Source organism: Cydia pomonella, chromosome 2 (assembly GCF_033807575.1).
Source record: "Cydia pomonella isolate Wapato2018A chromosome 2, ilCydPomo1, whole genome shotgun sequence".
NCBI classification, from domain to species: domain Eukaryota; kingdom Metazoa; phylum Arthropoda; class Insecta; order Lepidoptera; family Tortricidae; genus Cydia; species Cydia pomonella.
The window spans coordinates 9,385,747-9,402,504 of record NC_084704.1 but is presented as its reverse complement, the minus strand read 5'-3'; the positions used below and the strand labels follow the sequence as shown (position 1 = coordinate 9,402,504).

Sequence of the window (16,758 nt, the reverse complement as noted above, 5' to 3'; positions counted from 1 at the left end):
TTCCACGTAGCGGTTAAAAAAGATAAGCATAGACAATTGGCAAACAACATGCAAACAAGCTGTCAAGGTTAGGCTGTCAATTCTGTCAAAAGGAGTAATCTGGACTGGACTGCGATTTTGGTTGATTTTCATTTGCAATCTGCGTTTTAAAATTACCGTTAATTCCGAACTCTGTATATTGTATTAGATTTGCAACAAAAGAAGTTCTCTGCGGTGCACTGAGTAGATGTGTGTAGCTCGTTCAGAAGCATTTTCTTTTATTTGACTTCGTTTGTCAGTTTTTGTTTCAAGTTATTTTGCGCGGGAAGCCGGGAATTACCACTACAATCTTGTAATGAGAATTGAACCTGATTTATAAGCCCTCCTTCGAGATGACTGATGCTTTGTGCCATTTGGTTGTGGACGGCAACGAGGTATTGGAACTAAAATTAGGTGAGTAGCACAATCATGTCAAGGCAAACCAATAACTCGTACATGACGACGGGGTAGTACATAACCTTTTTATATGTTAACAGTGAGATCTCCAGATGATATTGAGGATGAAGAAACCAGTTTTGCTCCAGAGATGTGCCACCAAGTGTTTGGCGAGAACGAAAATATTTTTGGCTACACAGACTTGCGTATACGGCTCTACTACACTGCTGGGAGTCTTCAAACGTATCTCGGCATCGAATACTCTGAAAAGGTTCCTTTTTAGTAAAATCTACTATTCATAACAAGATAAAGATATTTTATTTCATGATGTAGGTATTTTTGTCATACATATAAATATGTACCTCTACCTATGATTGTTATTTTTGTAATTTCAGATTGAGCCCAGTATTTCTGAAGGCATGAAAGCTGATGATGTAGAAGGAGCTATGAAAAAAATCTTGGCACCGGGGTATACAACAAATTTGGACCAGTTTGTCTCACTGTTAGAAAAGGATAAAGCATTCAGGCCAATGGGAAAAATGCTGCATTCCTTTACAGCCACTCCCCGTAAGTTAAAGGAAGAGTAGTTTTTAATTTAAACATGGAAATTATAATCTTTCATACATAATAAAGAGTTAAGAAATACACAATGAAATTTAATCTGTGACCAGGAGTTGAAAAATATTAATTTATAGGTCATACTGAGTAACTTTTACTATAGGAAAAGTCAACTTCAGACTAGCTAAAATGTATGAAACAGCCAAAATTACTTTGGGGTTCACATTATTTTGGGGTTGGTCCCATATTAAAAGTTGCTCACCTGTAAATTAATATTTTTCAACTCCTGATCACCGATTAAATTTCATTGTGTATAGATCAAAAGCATTTTTATACTTGCGTTAGTAGTCTCACATTAATAGCATATAACACTTGCGTTTTGTACACATATATAATGTCATGAATGGGTCTAATGCAATTAAATATCATTATTTTACCTTTTATCTGATATTTCCGCCAGGTTGCACTAGCTGTAGTCACGGAAAACATCTTTAAATTAGGGTTCTGTGACCACAGCTAGTGCAACCTGGTTAAAACATTGGATTAAAGGTAAAATAATGAAATTGATCTAATCACATTAAACTTAATAGTACAGTCCACAATAAATATTACATACTTTGATTTAATAATATTGATTATTAAAGCTTTAGTTTGTTATGCAGAAGAAAAAGTAATAAATATAAATATTAAGAAATTAAATAACAATCAATACAGTACTACAATGGTAAAATCCAACAGGTAAAGATAAAATAGTGTCAATATTGTTGTATTTTGCCATTAGATGATGGAGGAGACAAACATACATTTGAAGTGTACTTCTGTGACACAACCACACCGGGCTTCCTCGCCTTCCATGAGCGGCTGCAGACATTCCTGCTGTGGTATGTGGATGCAGCCTCCTTCATTGATGTGGATGATGACCAATGGACCTTCTTTACAGTGTAAGTTTGATTTGAAATTTTATCTAACATACATTTGATGTGCCCCTCCCCCGCAAAAATCGACAGACTGTTTTTTTTTTATTTACTACAGAGTCATCACTATAGCAAGGCCATGGAGAGAATTCTTGTTAAACAAAAGAGGATTTTTTGCCCTGCATACAGACCTGCGGACAGAAACCATGCCATAAACATAGAGCTATGTGGATGGCATGGTTTCTGTCCGCATCACTCTACAGTGTCCAAATTGGAGTATACTTTTGAAGCCTAGAGTCCTTACTTTGCCAAGGACATTGATATGCTGGAGAAGGTCCAATGGAGTTTCATGAAACTGCCAAGGCAACTTAAAAACAAGCCATATGAGGAGAGACTCAAGGAACTGAAACTCACCTAAAGCACCATATAGAACATTTTTTTTTTATAATCTTTTAATCCTGCATGCTGTCTATCTTTGACATTTAGCTGGAGATTACGTATTTTTAGAAGGTGCGCGGTGCGATATCCTTTGATACGCCCATCAATTAAAAAATGACCTTATATTTATTTTAGATTAAGATCTTGAGGTGCTCTTCTCTTCAGCCTTGTAAAAGTTGTGTTAGGTAGTTCCTTCATCAGGTTTCTCGCGAGTAAGTTTGGGTGGTTCTCCATTCTTTTACTATACTCGTATTTGTCTAAGGCAGGGGTTCCCAATCTTTTTCAACATGCGGCGCAGTTACAAGTTTAGTATTTTGCAACGGCGCCCTTGTAAATTTAAAATCACGGTCGAAAAAGAGTGACACGACGCTATAATATTTACCGATGCGAGCGCTCAAATAGGTACCCGCGAATATTTGTGGTTTCGGATAATGATAGAACTCACGGCGCCCCTCTTTACTTTCTACGGCGCACCAGGGCGCCGCGGCGCACACTTTGGGAACCCCTGGTCTAAGGTGTCTGACACTTCTTGGTTTATTGTTTTGATTTGGAGATCTCGATGTAAATTCTCGTTTTTGATGTACCATGGGGCTTTAGTGATAATTCGTAGTATTTTAGATTGGAAGTGCTGTAGTATTCCTAGATTGGATTTTGAGGCTGTTCCCCACAACTGGATGCCATAAGTCCATATAGGTTTTGGTATGCACTTATAAAGTAGAAGCTTATTATTTGGCTTAGTTGAGATTTGCGTTCTAAAAGCCAATACATCTAACGCAGCTGTTGGCCCAGAGCTTTTCGTTTCGTAAATATGTGATTCGTCCATGTTAGTCTTCTGTCTAAATAGATTCCTAGGTATCGTGGGTCTCGTGATCTGATTGGGGTTTACATATATGTTATTGAGTTTTACTTCCGGGCACGTTTCACGTCTGAGCGTAAATGTTACTTGTATACAGATTTTGTACAACGTACTAAAGACAAAAATGATGGTTTTCAAGTCGGGGAGAGGACCGACGAATGTCCCGCCAGTGTATCTGGATGAAGTACAAGTGGAAAGAGTGAAAGGGTTCAGGTACCTTGGACATGGAGGGTCTGCTTGATGATGACGACATTGAGCGAGAGCGCAGGGCTTTGGCCGTGCGGTGCAACATGCTTGCGCGCAGATTCGCGCGTTGTAGTGATGAAGTGAAGGTGACATTGTTTAGGGCATATTGTTTATGCTTCTATACATGTCAGCTCTGAAGCAGATTCACGAGACGCGCGATGAATAAAATTAGAGTGCAGATAATGACGCAAACCGCATTCTAATGAAACTACCAAGAAACTGCAGCGCGTCGACCATGTTTGCTGATGCCGAAGTCCCTGATTTTTTTGCTATTATTCGCTCCCGCGTCGCTTCCTTCTGGAGCCGCCTAAGAACGTCTGACAACAGTATTCTCCGTGAGCTGTCCGGGTATCTGCACAATTCTATTAGTAAATACTGGACTTCCGTGCAGCGTGAGAGGAACAGGAAGTGACGATCCTGACTATGACTGCCTAACTTTTATTAATTTTAGGTTTTTTATTGTACATTTTACATTGTTTACTGTTTATTTTTATATTTTGTATTTTTTATTTTTATATTGTACATAATGACTTGAAATGGGTGTTTACCTGTAAATAAAGAACTATTATTATTATTCTCTTTATTCATTGCATATCTTATTATTATTATTATTATTTGTCTCATTTGCTTTAATTTGCCATTTTGAAATATCGTCCAGACTATTTTGAAGTTTTCCTAATGCAACGGCGGGTATGTCGTCTACTGCTAATATAGCAGTGTCGTCGGCGAAAGTTCCTGTCAGAACATTTTCGGCACTTGGGAGATCCGAGGTGTATATGAGGTAAAGTAATGGGCCCATGACACTTCCTTGCGGCATATCGGCATCTATCCCATGTAGGTTTGTCGTGCTACTGCCATAGCTTACATAAAAGTGTCGTTCGTTAAGGTACGAAGTGATAAAGTGATAATAATTGATTGGAAGGTTTTTTATTCTTTTGAATAAGAGTCCTTGATGCCAGACATCGGGTCGAGAGGTCGAATGCTTGGGATATGTCCAAAAACGCTGATGAAACATAAAGTTTTTTTTCAAACGCAAAGTTTTTTTGCTCCACTAGCCTGTGAATCTGCTCCACAGTACCATGGCCTTGCCGGAATCTGAATGGATGAAACGGTATCAAGTTAGTCTTTGTGACTTCTACTTTTATTCTTTTCATGAACAATATTTCTAAAACTTTCGAAGGTATTGGTAGCAGGATTTTACTTCTGTAGGTTCTTTGCCAGGTTTTGGGATTAGAATGATTTCAGCGACTTTCCATTGTGGAGGGACAAAGTTTCTCCAGAGCGCGGCATTGTAGATGTGAGTTAGGAATCTGATTCCAATTTGCGGTAGTTCTCTGAGGATTTTGGCAGTAATAAGATCATGTCCTGGGGCTTTATGTATGTTGAGGCTTTTGATCGCGTCGATGACTTCTGCGTATGTAAATTTTTTAATGGGTAAATCTAATTGATGAGGCTGGTTTAGCGTTTTTATTATTTCTTCCAATTTTGTTTAATCAAGATTCGTCGTTTGGCGTGAAAACTGTGGATAAGTGTCTCGCGAATTCCTCAGCTTTGTCAGAATCAGTTTTTGCCCAGCTGCCATCTTCATTTCTGATCGGGGATTGATGGGTAATCGGCCTATTCAGGTTTTTCGTGGCCTTCCAGAGCGAATAATCTGTGGCTTTTGTCGCATCAAGATTTTTTAGGTATATTTCTGTGACCCTATTTCTGTGTGTTGCGAGGGCTTCCTTGAGTTTAGATGCGAGGTAGTTGAATTTCTTTTTATGGCCTGGGAACTTGGTTAAATGCCACAATTTTCTGGCCTTGCGTTTTTGTTTCAGTAGCTCGGAAATTTGTTTAGGATATTGGAACAATTCTTTGTTTTTATCCTTTAGTGTATGAGTTGCCTCCCAGGCAGCTTGTTGTACGGCAGTGTTAAATAATTCTACAGCTTGGGTGATATCGCCGTCTGTTTTTAGAGGGATTTGGCAGTCAAGTTATTGCTGAATTAGTTCCCGAAAGTATGGCCAGTTCGCCTTTTTTGTATGCAATTTACACTTTTTCGCAATTTACTTGTACTATAATAGGTGAGTGGTCTGAGGACAATTCCAAGCTTGATTTGCATTTCAGACAAGAGTTATGAAATCCCTTAGTAACTAGGAAGTCTATTAAGTCCGGTTTCTTGTTTAAATCCGAGGGCCAGTAAGTTGGTTCACCAGTTGACGCTATACGTTTGGCGTTATAGTCTCCTCCAGCTATAAATCGATGGCCAAGCGTGGAGAAGAATGAAGAGTAGTCACCCTTTTTCAAGTTGTGCTTTGGTGGTATATACAAAGCTGTTATATTAGACTCCCCTTTGTGATCTTCTGTTATTATGCTTGTGGCTTGAATTTTTTCGGTTTTTTCCGTGCAGTATGAGTCGACTGGATAGTGTTTTAATTTTTCTTTTACTATTACTGCGGCGCCAGAGCATGGTACAGTTTATATTTGGGGATTTTGAAATAACTCTTACTCGTAAAGTGAGTTTCTGACACTAGCATAATATCAATGTCATTGTCTTCTAGAAAGTGTTTTGCATAGAACATGGGAGACCTAATAGAGACGTAGAAAATGCTATCTGGGCACTATGATCTTAAGTTAAGGGGTTTCAAGATATGTTTAAGCGCGACAACAACAAGCGCCTGCTTAGCCTTAAGGTTGACTGGTAGATAATGCTTCGTGGCATTAAGTCCGCCTTTTGTACTGTAAGATTTTTTTCTTTTGTCCAATAAAGATTAAATAAATAAATAGGTCATCACTTACAATTATACCATTTAAATAATTCAATACCACCGGTGTGCACAATAAAACTGGCTATACAAACAAAATAGAGCAGGTAAAAAAAATCCTAAAAATTGAATTGATTGAGCTTAAAGCTAGAAAGGCATAGATCTTACATCAGTAACCCATACAAACACTTTCTGAGCAACCGAGTAGTGAGAGCTTGGAACAAACTCCCAGGAGACGTGGTTTCAGCACAAAATGTGAACCAGCTTAAAAATAAATTAGACGAGCATATTATATCTACTACTCGTTCATGATAACTGTACAACTCACCTACTTCAAAAAACATTACACCCAATAAGGGGGGGCGTAATGAAATAAAATAGTACATACAAGTGCGAAAAATAGGAAATTCGAAACGAGTGGCGATAAATTAAAACACGACCGAAGGGAGTGTTTTAAATCGACACGAGTTGCGAATTACCTATTCGCACATGTATCGTACAACGTTTTACAGTACATATGGCCCTTTAAATGTTCGACACAGTAACGTAATATGCTACTTCTCGCACTAGTGCTATAAAGTAGCCCCATATGTACTGTAAAAATCTATTACGCCCGCTCATTCTATCTCTATATTGGCATGCAATAACACCGTTTACGAGCAAGTGTGATGATAATAAATAATATGTAAGTGTATAGCTATTTTGTTGGTCGCACGCTGGAGCAGCGTGCAAATGCTGGTTTTAGTAACGGTGATCTAATGACGCGTCCATTCCAGATTCGAGAAGTACCCGACGAGCGAGGGCGGGCACGCGTACGCGGCGGCGGGGTACGCGACGGTGTACCGCTACTACGCGTACCCCGCGCACGCGCGCCCGCGCGTGTCGCAGGTGCTCACGCTGCCGCCTTTCCGCAAGCTCGGCGTCTGCGCCAACCTGCTCACGGTACACATTACTACTATCATTTGGCCAGGGACTGTCTCATTTCAAATATAGATAGACAGATCATACTGTCTTTGTCTTACGCTAGTATTAGAACCCAAAGGAAAGAGATGAGTACAGTTTTCTGTTCTTATTTATTAGGCGGGTCCACACAGAGCGAGCATACGCGCGAGGCAATTTCCTCACGCACTGCTCTGCGCTCCGCTCTGTGTGGACCTGGCTATTGACAAATTTGGTTTGCCAGACTATAATGCTAGCAACGAAACCTGGTGAATAAGGGTGCAATTACACTTATAGGTTGCCAGGCAACCAACATTGTCCCCAATATTTATATCTATATTTATATAAAAAAATATTTTTAATAGTATCAAATTCTAGTATGCACATACTTTCTATTACTTTTACTATATTAACTACTTTTTAGTTTTATACTTTTTGTTCAGGTGGTTTAACATAATATGAACTGTTTCTCTATGCTGACCGGATATCATAGGAAATAGTCTTATCCCCTTATTTATAAACGCGTTGCAAGCCTTCATCATAATTGTTTGTTGTGATCTGTCATTTTGACTTGTAAAAAAAAGCGGCCAAGTGCGAGTCGGACTCACTCATGAAGGGTTCCTTTATGACGTATTAAAAAAAAACTACTTAAACTACTAGATCTCGTTCAACATTTTACCACTTTGGACACACATTTTACCACTTTGGTAGTGTCTCTCGCGCAAACTATTCACTTTAGAAAAAAATTATATTAGGAACCTAAATATCATTTTTGAAGACCTATCTATAGATACCCCACACGTATGGGTTTGACGAAAAAAATTTTTTTTTTAATTTTATGACGTATTAAAAAAAACTACACACTAGATCTCGTTCAAACCAATTTTCGTTAGAAGTTTGCATCGTAATGTATATCATATATTTTTTTTAGATTTTTCATTCTGTTATTTTAGAAGTTACAGGGGGGGGGGGGGGGGGGCCACACTTTTTTTCACTTTGGGAGGTTCTCTCGCGCAAACTATTCAGTTTAGAAAAAAATGATATTAGAAACCTTAATATCATTTTTGAAGACCTATCCATAGATACCCCACATGTATGGGTATGTTGAAAAAAAATTTTTTTTTTTAATTTCTTGACGTATTAAAAAAAACTACTTACTAGATCTCGTTCAAACCAATTTTCGGTGGAAGTTTACATGGCAATGTATATCATATATTTTTTTTAGATTTTTCATTCTGTTATTTTAGAAGTTACGGGGGGGGGGGGGGACACACATTTTACCACTTTGGAAGTGTCTCTCGCGCAAACTATTCATTTTAGAAAAAAATGATATTAGAAACCTCAATATCATTTTTGAAGACCTATCTATAGATACCCCACACGTATGGGTTTGATGAAAAAAGATTTTTTGAGTTTCAGTTCTAAGTATGGGGAACCCCCAAAATTTATTGTTTTTTTCTATTTTTGTGTGAAAATCTTAATGCGGTTCATAGAATACATCTACTTACTAAGTTTGAACAGTACAGCTCTTATAGTTTCGGAAAAAAGTGGCTGTGACAGAATCGGACAGACAGACGGACATGACGAATCTATAAGGGTTCCGTTTTTTGCCATTTGGCTACGGAACCCTAAAAAGGGTTTAACATAATAGTATTTTATGCAACAGTTGTAAAAGAAGGGTCAAAAAAGGGGAGTGGCGTGAGTTACCCGAGCCGAAGGCGTAGGCGAACATTGTAAAGGAATACGCCACGAGCTTTTTTGACCTACTTATACAACGTTGCATACAATACTTTTCCTACGAGTCAACAAAAATAATTCTTTAAACTAGTGTAGAACGAATCATATAGGTACCAAACCAAAAGTATACAGCTAAGATACGCGAGCATACCTTGCGGCTGGTCAGCAACACCTTCTCGTAAGTCATGAGGCCCTGGTACTTGTTCTTTGCTAAATTAAATTGTTGGGCTGTTCTTTTTCTCGATTTTGGCCCCAGTAGCCTATGGAGACTAACAAGCGACGCTAAGCGGTCTTCAACTAGTCAGGATGTCAAGATTGTCAAGACTATACAGAGGTAACATATATAAACTTTGTGCAAGATTTCCTGCCTATAACGAGCCAAAAGGTGAGGAAGGAGACAGAAAAAGATGAAACATTAAGGAAAGTAAACCAATTTTTAAGGAGGGGTTGGCCAAGTCATTGTTAAATTCAGAAGACGAAATTAAACCATATTTTGCACGAAGACAAGAACTATATACTGATTCAGGCTGCGTTATGTGGGGGTACCGGATGGTGATACCCGCAGCACTGCGTCCTAGTATTATGAAGGAATTACATAGCAGCCACCAGGGTATGGTGAAGATGAAGGGCATAGCCCGCAGTTTCGTTTGGTGGCCAGGTATTGATAAGGAAATTGAACAAACTTGCAAGCTTTGTGCAATCTGTGCGGCAGACGCAGCAGCACCTACGAAGTCAACACCTCAACCCTGGCCATATCATGACCAAGCATGGAGTAGACTGCACATGGACTTTTTAGGTCCCTTTGAAGGAAGAACGTTCTTTGTCATTGTAGATTCAACAACAAAATGGATTGAAGCTTTTGTGATGCAGAGGACTACAGGGACCGCTGTGATTAAGGTTTTAATGGAGATATTTGCTCGCTTCGGGTTACCAAAGGAAGTGGTTTCAGACAATGGGCCACCCTTTACGAGTCAGGAAGTGGATCAATTCATCCGGAATGGAATTAAACACGCTTACAGTGCACCATATCATCCAGCTTCTAATGGAGCCGCGGAAGGTGCTGTCAAGCTATGCAAACAGGCTCTGCGGAAAGCCACCAAGGAAAAGGTAGACTTGGATGTGGCATTACAAACATTTTTATTTAACTACAGGAATTGTCCACACAGTACAACAGGTGAGTCCCCAGCCACGATGTTACAGAAACGAGCTCTCCGCTGTAGGCTAGACTTACTTCAACCAAGCGCCACAGTGGATCAACGAGTCAGGCAAGCCCAAAACAAGCAGGTGGAAAGGATCACTAGCCAACCAGCACATCAAATGGAGCAAGGAGATCCAGTATGGTTGCAGGAATACAGCGGTCCTGATAAATGGGTGGCGGGAACAATATCAGAGGTAAAAGGGAACCGCAACTACGTTGTGACAAGGGAAAACGGTACCACCAGTCATAGGCACACGGATCAACTAAAGAAAAGATTCAAATATTGTGTACCGCCTGGAACCCAATTAGGAAACGTGGAGGGTATAGGTAAAGAGGTAACACAGCCGGTCGAGCTTCCGATCCAAACCGCTCAGGACGCGCACACGGCGTCCGCGCAGCCCGGCACCAGTACCGACCCGCCCGCTCAGGTCAGAACTTATGAGAGTAAAAGATTTAGGCGCCCACCCGTCAGATTTGGCTTTGAGATAGATTAAGTTATGTTAAACTTATGTTTTCGTCAATCGTTTTTATAATTAAGGCAAATGTCCTAGTGCCTGACAGACGTTTTTTATAATTCTGGTGCATCATGGATCACCTTGGTTAACTTAAAAAGATAACCTAATGTCACGAAGTCAAGCCCTGGAACACTTGAGATAATTTAGATGTTAATCCGTACTGTTATTTAAGAAAAGGGGTGTTATGTATGTATATTGGTGGTGGGTAGGGTTAAGTCTACCCGCGCGCCCTCTGGCGCCGGCATTTTTGTAACCGTCTCTTAGTCCGGTAATAAACCTATGTACTAACGCACGGTCTCCTAATTTACGCCTCCTAGAACCCTCCCTATCAGCCCTTAGGGCTTATATATAGCAGTAGTCTATGGGTGTTGTTATATTACGGGTGTCATATGAGTGTTTCTGACTTATATTTTGTAAGTTGGCAGCAATGCACTTAGTTTGCAACTGTATTACATTTGATTTTGTTAGGTTGGTAGCGATTAGTCACAGTATCGTTATAGCGATGAAAGCACAAGTGCTGTTATGAGGAATAGACAATATAGACTTTTCTTCAAACTTTTTATGTAGGTTATTCGCGTTCATGAATGTATAAATGACAGATAATAGTAGAGGAGTAGGAAAATGAACTAATTGATGCAACTCGCGCGTTTATGAATAAGGGTGTTAGCAGGGTTAGTGATTCAATTTTGTATAATATTCGGACTGAAGTACTTTTTGAACAAAGGAGAACTCAAGTGTCAATAATAATTAATCCGATTTTATACTTTCAAAATTAATTAATAAATTTAAAATAAAATTATATTGTTCTGTTTCAGGCCATCTATTCACACTTCGTTATACTTCCGGAAGTAATTGATATGACTGTAGAAGATCCATCAGAAGATTTCCAGAGAATCAGAGATTATGTAGATTGCAAAAACTGTGAAACACTGCCAGCATTTTATCCAGCAAAGCTTTATCAAGGGTGGGTATCAACAAATTCTTTACTGCCAACAAAGAAAACCAAGAGAGCAATGAATGACATAATATCCTACCCTCATCTCGATTTTTCTTTTGCCCTTGGTATTTTAATTTATTTATTGACAAATATTTTTGAGTAGTAAGGACGCTAAGCACGAAGAATTATGTATGTTGACCCGCCTGTTCCTATCTCTATCGCACGCGCGTAATTATATTGCCGTCCCGCCCATGATACCGGCTGCCAAATACCTCTGTGTGAGTCCTTATTTTATCAAGAAGTGTACAAAGTAAGCAATAGAAGTGTACAATGCCTTTTCAATGTTCCTCAGCCTTAAGTAGACATATGTTTTAACTAGTGAATAAGTAAATTATTATGGCACATGATTAAGAAACCTGCCTTGGAACGGGGGGATTGAGTAACGGGTTTTGTTTTAAAAGGTTTTCGCCCGAGATGGTGTCGCAGGCGTGCGCCAAGTTCAAGATCAACAAGAAGCAGGTGCGGCGCGTGTACGAGATCCTGCGCCTGCGCGCCACCAACACGTCCGACAAGGCGCAGTACCTGCAGTACCGGCTCGACGTCAAGAACAGGCTCAACGCTCCCTTCCAGGTACTAACCTACATTTGATTAATGGTACTGAGGGTGGAGCTTCGGCGCGATTAATTAACTGTCGGCGGTATGGCTCGGTGATGTCAACATCTACGGATAAATACATCAACGGATGACTTCATACGTAGTCAATGTACTTAAGGTTCTTAGACCGTGCCAACGCTGAACACCCAAGTCCCCCCGCTCTGTCATGGTACGTCAAATCTTAAATCAACCGTTCTATTTCACAGAAAAAGAAATTAGAAATGAAGAAACTGGAGAAAGTGCTGAAACCAGAAGAGTACTTGGCGACACTGAGCTCGCTGGGCGTGAACGAGACGCAGGGCCGCCTCGCCGGCCAGTACCTCGCGCTCGAGGCCGACTACCGCCGCGTGCTGCACCGCCTCGACCACGACTAGCCCCACGACCGGCTCAACTGCCGCAGGTGCAGGCAGAGCATCAGGGGCCTAACCGAGTGACAATTGTTGATAGAAAACGCCAAATCAAATCATAAATAATGTATGGAAACGACGTGACCGGTGGCGGAGCGTGAACTAATCTAGCCGTAGGCGAAGTCGCGTAAGCGAAGCCCGAAGTTATTATTATTAATAAAGAGGGTTGCCTCCCGCAGGACTCCCTCAAGTGCGAGGCCGCGGGTGAGTGGGCCGCTTGACTCCGTCGCGTCTGTCATGTCGATACAAGTTTTCTTTTCAATCGGCGATTGTCGACAAACGATTGTCATCTGGGCTGCGGTCCCTGTGAATGAGACATATTCGCAGTTCGTGATCACCTGCGAAAATTCTCATTGATTTCATATTTTCGGCTAATATGATATGATATGATATGATATGATATGATATGATATGATATGATATTTATTGGTAATAAGTTCAGTTGTTATTTTTTGATTTATCAAAACTGTCCAAAAATTCATGTCTAATTAGTAATAATAATGATGTAATGTATCCCGTGTGAGTTAGTATTTTAGTGATTTTTTTATATCATTTTATGTAAAGACGCTGTCAGTTCTTTATGAGATGTAAAAATATCAAATGTTGAACAGCATGGACTTGTAAGTAAATTTGTGTTAAATTTGGCTGTAACACTCAAAGGTCGATATACTTTAGGACAGGGGTTCCCAATCTTTTTCAACATGTGGCGCAGTTACAAGTTTAGTATTTCGCAACGGCGCCCTTGGAAGCCCCGGCGCCCGGCGACACGACGCTATATTATTTACCGATGCGAGCGCTCAAAGAGGTACCCGCAAATATTTGTGGTTTCGGATAATGATAGAACTCACGGCGCCCCTGTTTACTTTCTACGGCGCACCAGGGCGCCGCGGCGCACACTTTGGGAACCCCTGCTTTAGGAATTTCGACCCATAATGAAACATAATGGCAGGGATTAGGATAGGATATCGAAATGCATGAGTTGAAATGTTAATATTGGTTAAGATAAATATTGAATTGGAATTAGTGTGTAGCTTTCCCTCGGAGCTGGTTTCTTTTTATTTTATTGGAAAGCTAGACTAGTCATTTATTATGGAATTCCACATTTAAAATGTAATTACATCTTCGAATCATCTTTTATTCAGCGCCCGGCGATGGTGAAAAGTGAGAAAGAACGTTGCCTTGAGCCCTTGGTTGTGTTGTTGTTGTTTAAATGTTTTTATTATTACCATGTGATAATGTGTACAAAGATTATTTCAGTGGTAAGTGTTGGCCTGTGTTAGTGGCTTTTATGCATTGAATGTAAATTAGATTTTGCACAATACTTTGTCGCAGATGATGTCAACACGCAATGACACCCTGACAATGGAAAATAAAACAATAGGGACCGTGCGCGTTGGAGGGTCTGCTATCTTGTGGCCTGAATCAGAACCATAAACATGTACATTTAATCGTCGCGTGTTTTCTTGTGCATAGTAAGTTCTGCCATCTTGTAGGCCACATCGGAACAATAAACATCACATTTACGCCTCGCGCCAAAAATCTAACGGCTCCTGTGCTGCCTCCTACAGTTCATGAACGCTCCCTATTGTTGGCGAACTAGCCGAGTTTGACATTAAGGCTCCAATCAGTTTCACGATTAGTTCTCGAAATTTCGATGAACCTGCTGTAAAAAAAATCGTATCAGTTGATTATCAAGAGGAGGAAACTCAAGAAACCGCTGTATCTACTTTTTTTTTCAATTTTGCAAACAAAACAGCAGAAACGCCTGATCCTTGTTTATTTAGTGAGAAACAGTGCAACAAGTTCAAAGCAGAAAATGTTTAAAACGCTCCTCAACCTGATAACCTAAACGATGTATTATTAAATAATGAAATGTGCAAACCAAAGCAGTTCAAAATTCAAAATAACTGACAAGAAAAAGTCAGTGATTCTCACAACTCACACCAAAAGTGATAATATTCTGATCCCAAAATAGCTACCCCTGAATCGGAAGAACAGCACTGTTGCTACCACCCCAGTAGTAGTGGACCAGTTTGACCAATAAAGAGGCTAGCGATAAGCAATCCGATCTATCTTCATACTTAAACAAATTCTGTCCAAGTGAAAAGGATAAATAAGGTGTAACAGAGTGCTTAGCTTCGTTGTACGAAAACATGCAATGTATCATGCAAGCCTTTGTAGCCTACATCTAAAGAAGAGAATGTTGGTAATAATAATGTTACTGGACGAAAAGAACAAAGAATTTAAACACACTTTCCTAAATAACACGCTACACGTGGTCGCAAACAGTGTGGTCCTTATTTTTTGGAAACACGCCAAGATTATGAGAATCTCTTACACGGAATGCTTATGTGGGCTGAGTTGAGCCAGCAACCAATTCGATCAGCGGATATTTCTGCAAATGCAAATGAAAAGTCGGTACAACCAATAACAGTCAATAGTGTTGCTACAGTTGGATCAGAATTTAACAAACTTATCAACACATAAAAATACTATAGTGAAAAAAAAAACAACATATTTTCATCAGGTCCAGCAAAAATATTTGCTCAATATATCCCAATATGGCAGTAATCAGACAAATGCAAAAGTAATATACCACCCATTTACAGACGGCCTTAGCGTACCTAACTGAATTGTAGCCAATAGCAGCCAATCTTCGACCATCCCTTCCCAAGCCAATCTTCGTCCACTGGTTATCCAACCAACGGCATCGGTAAGCTGTAATCGAGGAACTGCTCAACATGAACAACATACCGCGACCACGAGTTGCATCAAATTATAGCATTTTAACCCAAAAAAGACTGGGACACTCGTTCTTCAAAAGCAATTAGAAAATCCACCAGGATATTTTACAACAAGTAGATCATAAGACTCACATTTTCGCTGAACATAAACATATTTAAAACAGGTGCAGCAAGCAACGCTACCTTATGATTAGTCTCAGCTCTTGCACTATCAACAATCTCATTATTTATGATCTCAGTCTGAATTGGAGCACAATCAAACGAGGCAATTAAGCCAATCGTCAAAATATAACCAATCGCGACAAGCCCAAGTGAGACTATTGCAACAGTAGGGCTAAGATGGTTGGCTATCATTTGTCACCATGCCTATCACTTTCTAACAAGTATGTAAGTACGAAAGTGACGGGCAGTGTGACAGGTGATAAAAATGGAACCATGCTGCCCACAGCAGGACCAATATCAAGAGCAACAACATCCAGCAGATAGTTGGCCGTTCATGAAAGAGCTCTCTTCAATGGAATCTACGTAGCAGCTCCCGTATCAGTTAAGTAATGAACAAGTAAAATCATTAGGACACTTGCGATCAACACAACAAAATCAACCACCACAAGCGTCTGCAACAGAGGGTCACCAACATGGGCCGGTTTTATTGTCAAGGACAGATTACCAAGGCATAACAGCTTTATCTCATTTTTATGGCAGAAATTCACTGCACTTTTCTCATTGTATTGTATTTTAACCTCTTAGTGACTAAAAACGTACAAGATCTCTAAATATTTTTTAAATACATGTTAACGCATTCACTGCCGGGGGGCGTGGCCTAGGAACAAACTTGTATGACGGTGAACGCATATATGCGTCGGTGGCAGTGAATGCGTTAATGTCAAAAATTACAATTTCTAAGCCAATCTCGGCCAATATTAAAGTAATACGTTTCGTGGTACTGTATTAATGTTGCAATCCTCCCGTCTATAGTTCGTTCGCGTTAAGAATGCAGTAAAATCATGATTGTCCGCAGGCCTAGCCAGCTAGACACGCCCGTAACCAACCAAATCGGTCCTGATTAGCCGGGCCTCGGCGATCGAGGCACGTCTACACTGGCCGTATTGTGCGTGAGGAAGTTGCCTCGCGCGTATGCTCGCTCTGCGTGGACCCGGCTATTAGATGATCAAGTTCACAGTGGCCAGTTGAAGGCATGCTTTCTAATTAGGAACGATTTGATTGGTTACAAGCATCGCTAGGCTGGCAGACAATGTTGATTTTACTGCATTCTTAACGCGGATGAACTATAATGAGGTTGTTAATTAAACACCAACAAGGTAACGTTTTATTTTTGGCTAACCTTAAATGAACATAATCTTAATTTAGTTGAATATTTTTTCAAGTAAAATGTTGATTTTAAAATATTATTGTTTTTTAAACCCTATAGATTCCTATTTTATATTTAACCCTCT

At 39.9% G+C, this 16,758-nt stretch overlaps 1 protein-coding gene across 1 annotated transcript; it reads left to right on the top strand.

Moving 5' to 3' along the window:
* The first annotated feature begins 34 nt into the window (after positions 1-34).
* LOC133533564 (histone acetyltransferase type B catalytic subunit) lies at positions 35-16,710 on the top strand. The gene is made up of 8 exons (XM_061872567.1): positions 35-432; positions 516-685; positions 810-981; positions 1,754-1,913; positions 6,950-7,115; positions 11,378-11,526; positions 11,961-12,129; positions 12,360-16,710. The coding sequence occupies exons 1-8, from the start codon at positions 372-374 to the stop codon at positions 12,525-12,527; spliced, it is 1,215 nt and encodes a 404-aa protein (XP_061728551.1). The 5' UTR covers positions 35-371; the 3' UTR covers positions 12,528-16,710.
* The last annotated feature ends 48 nt before the right edge of the window (positions 16,711-16,758 follow it).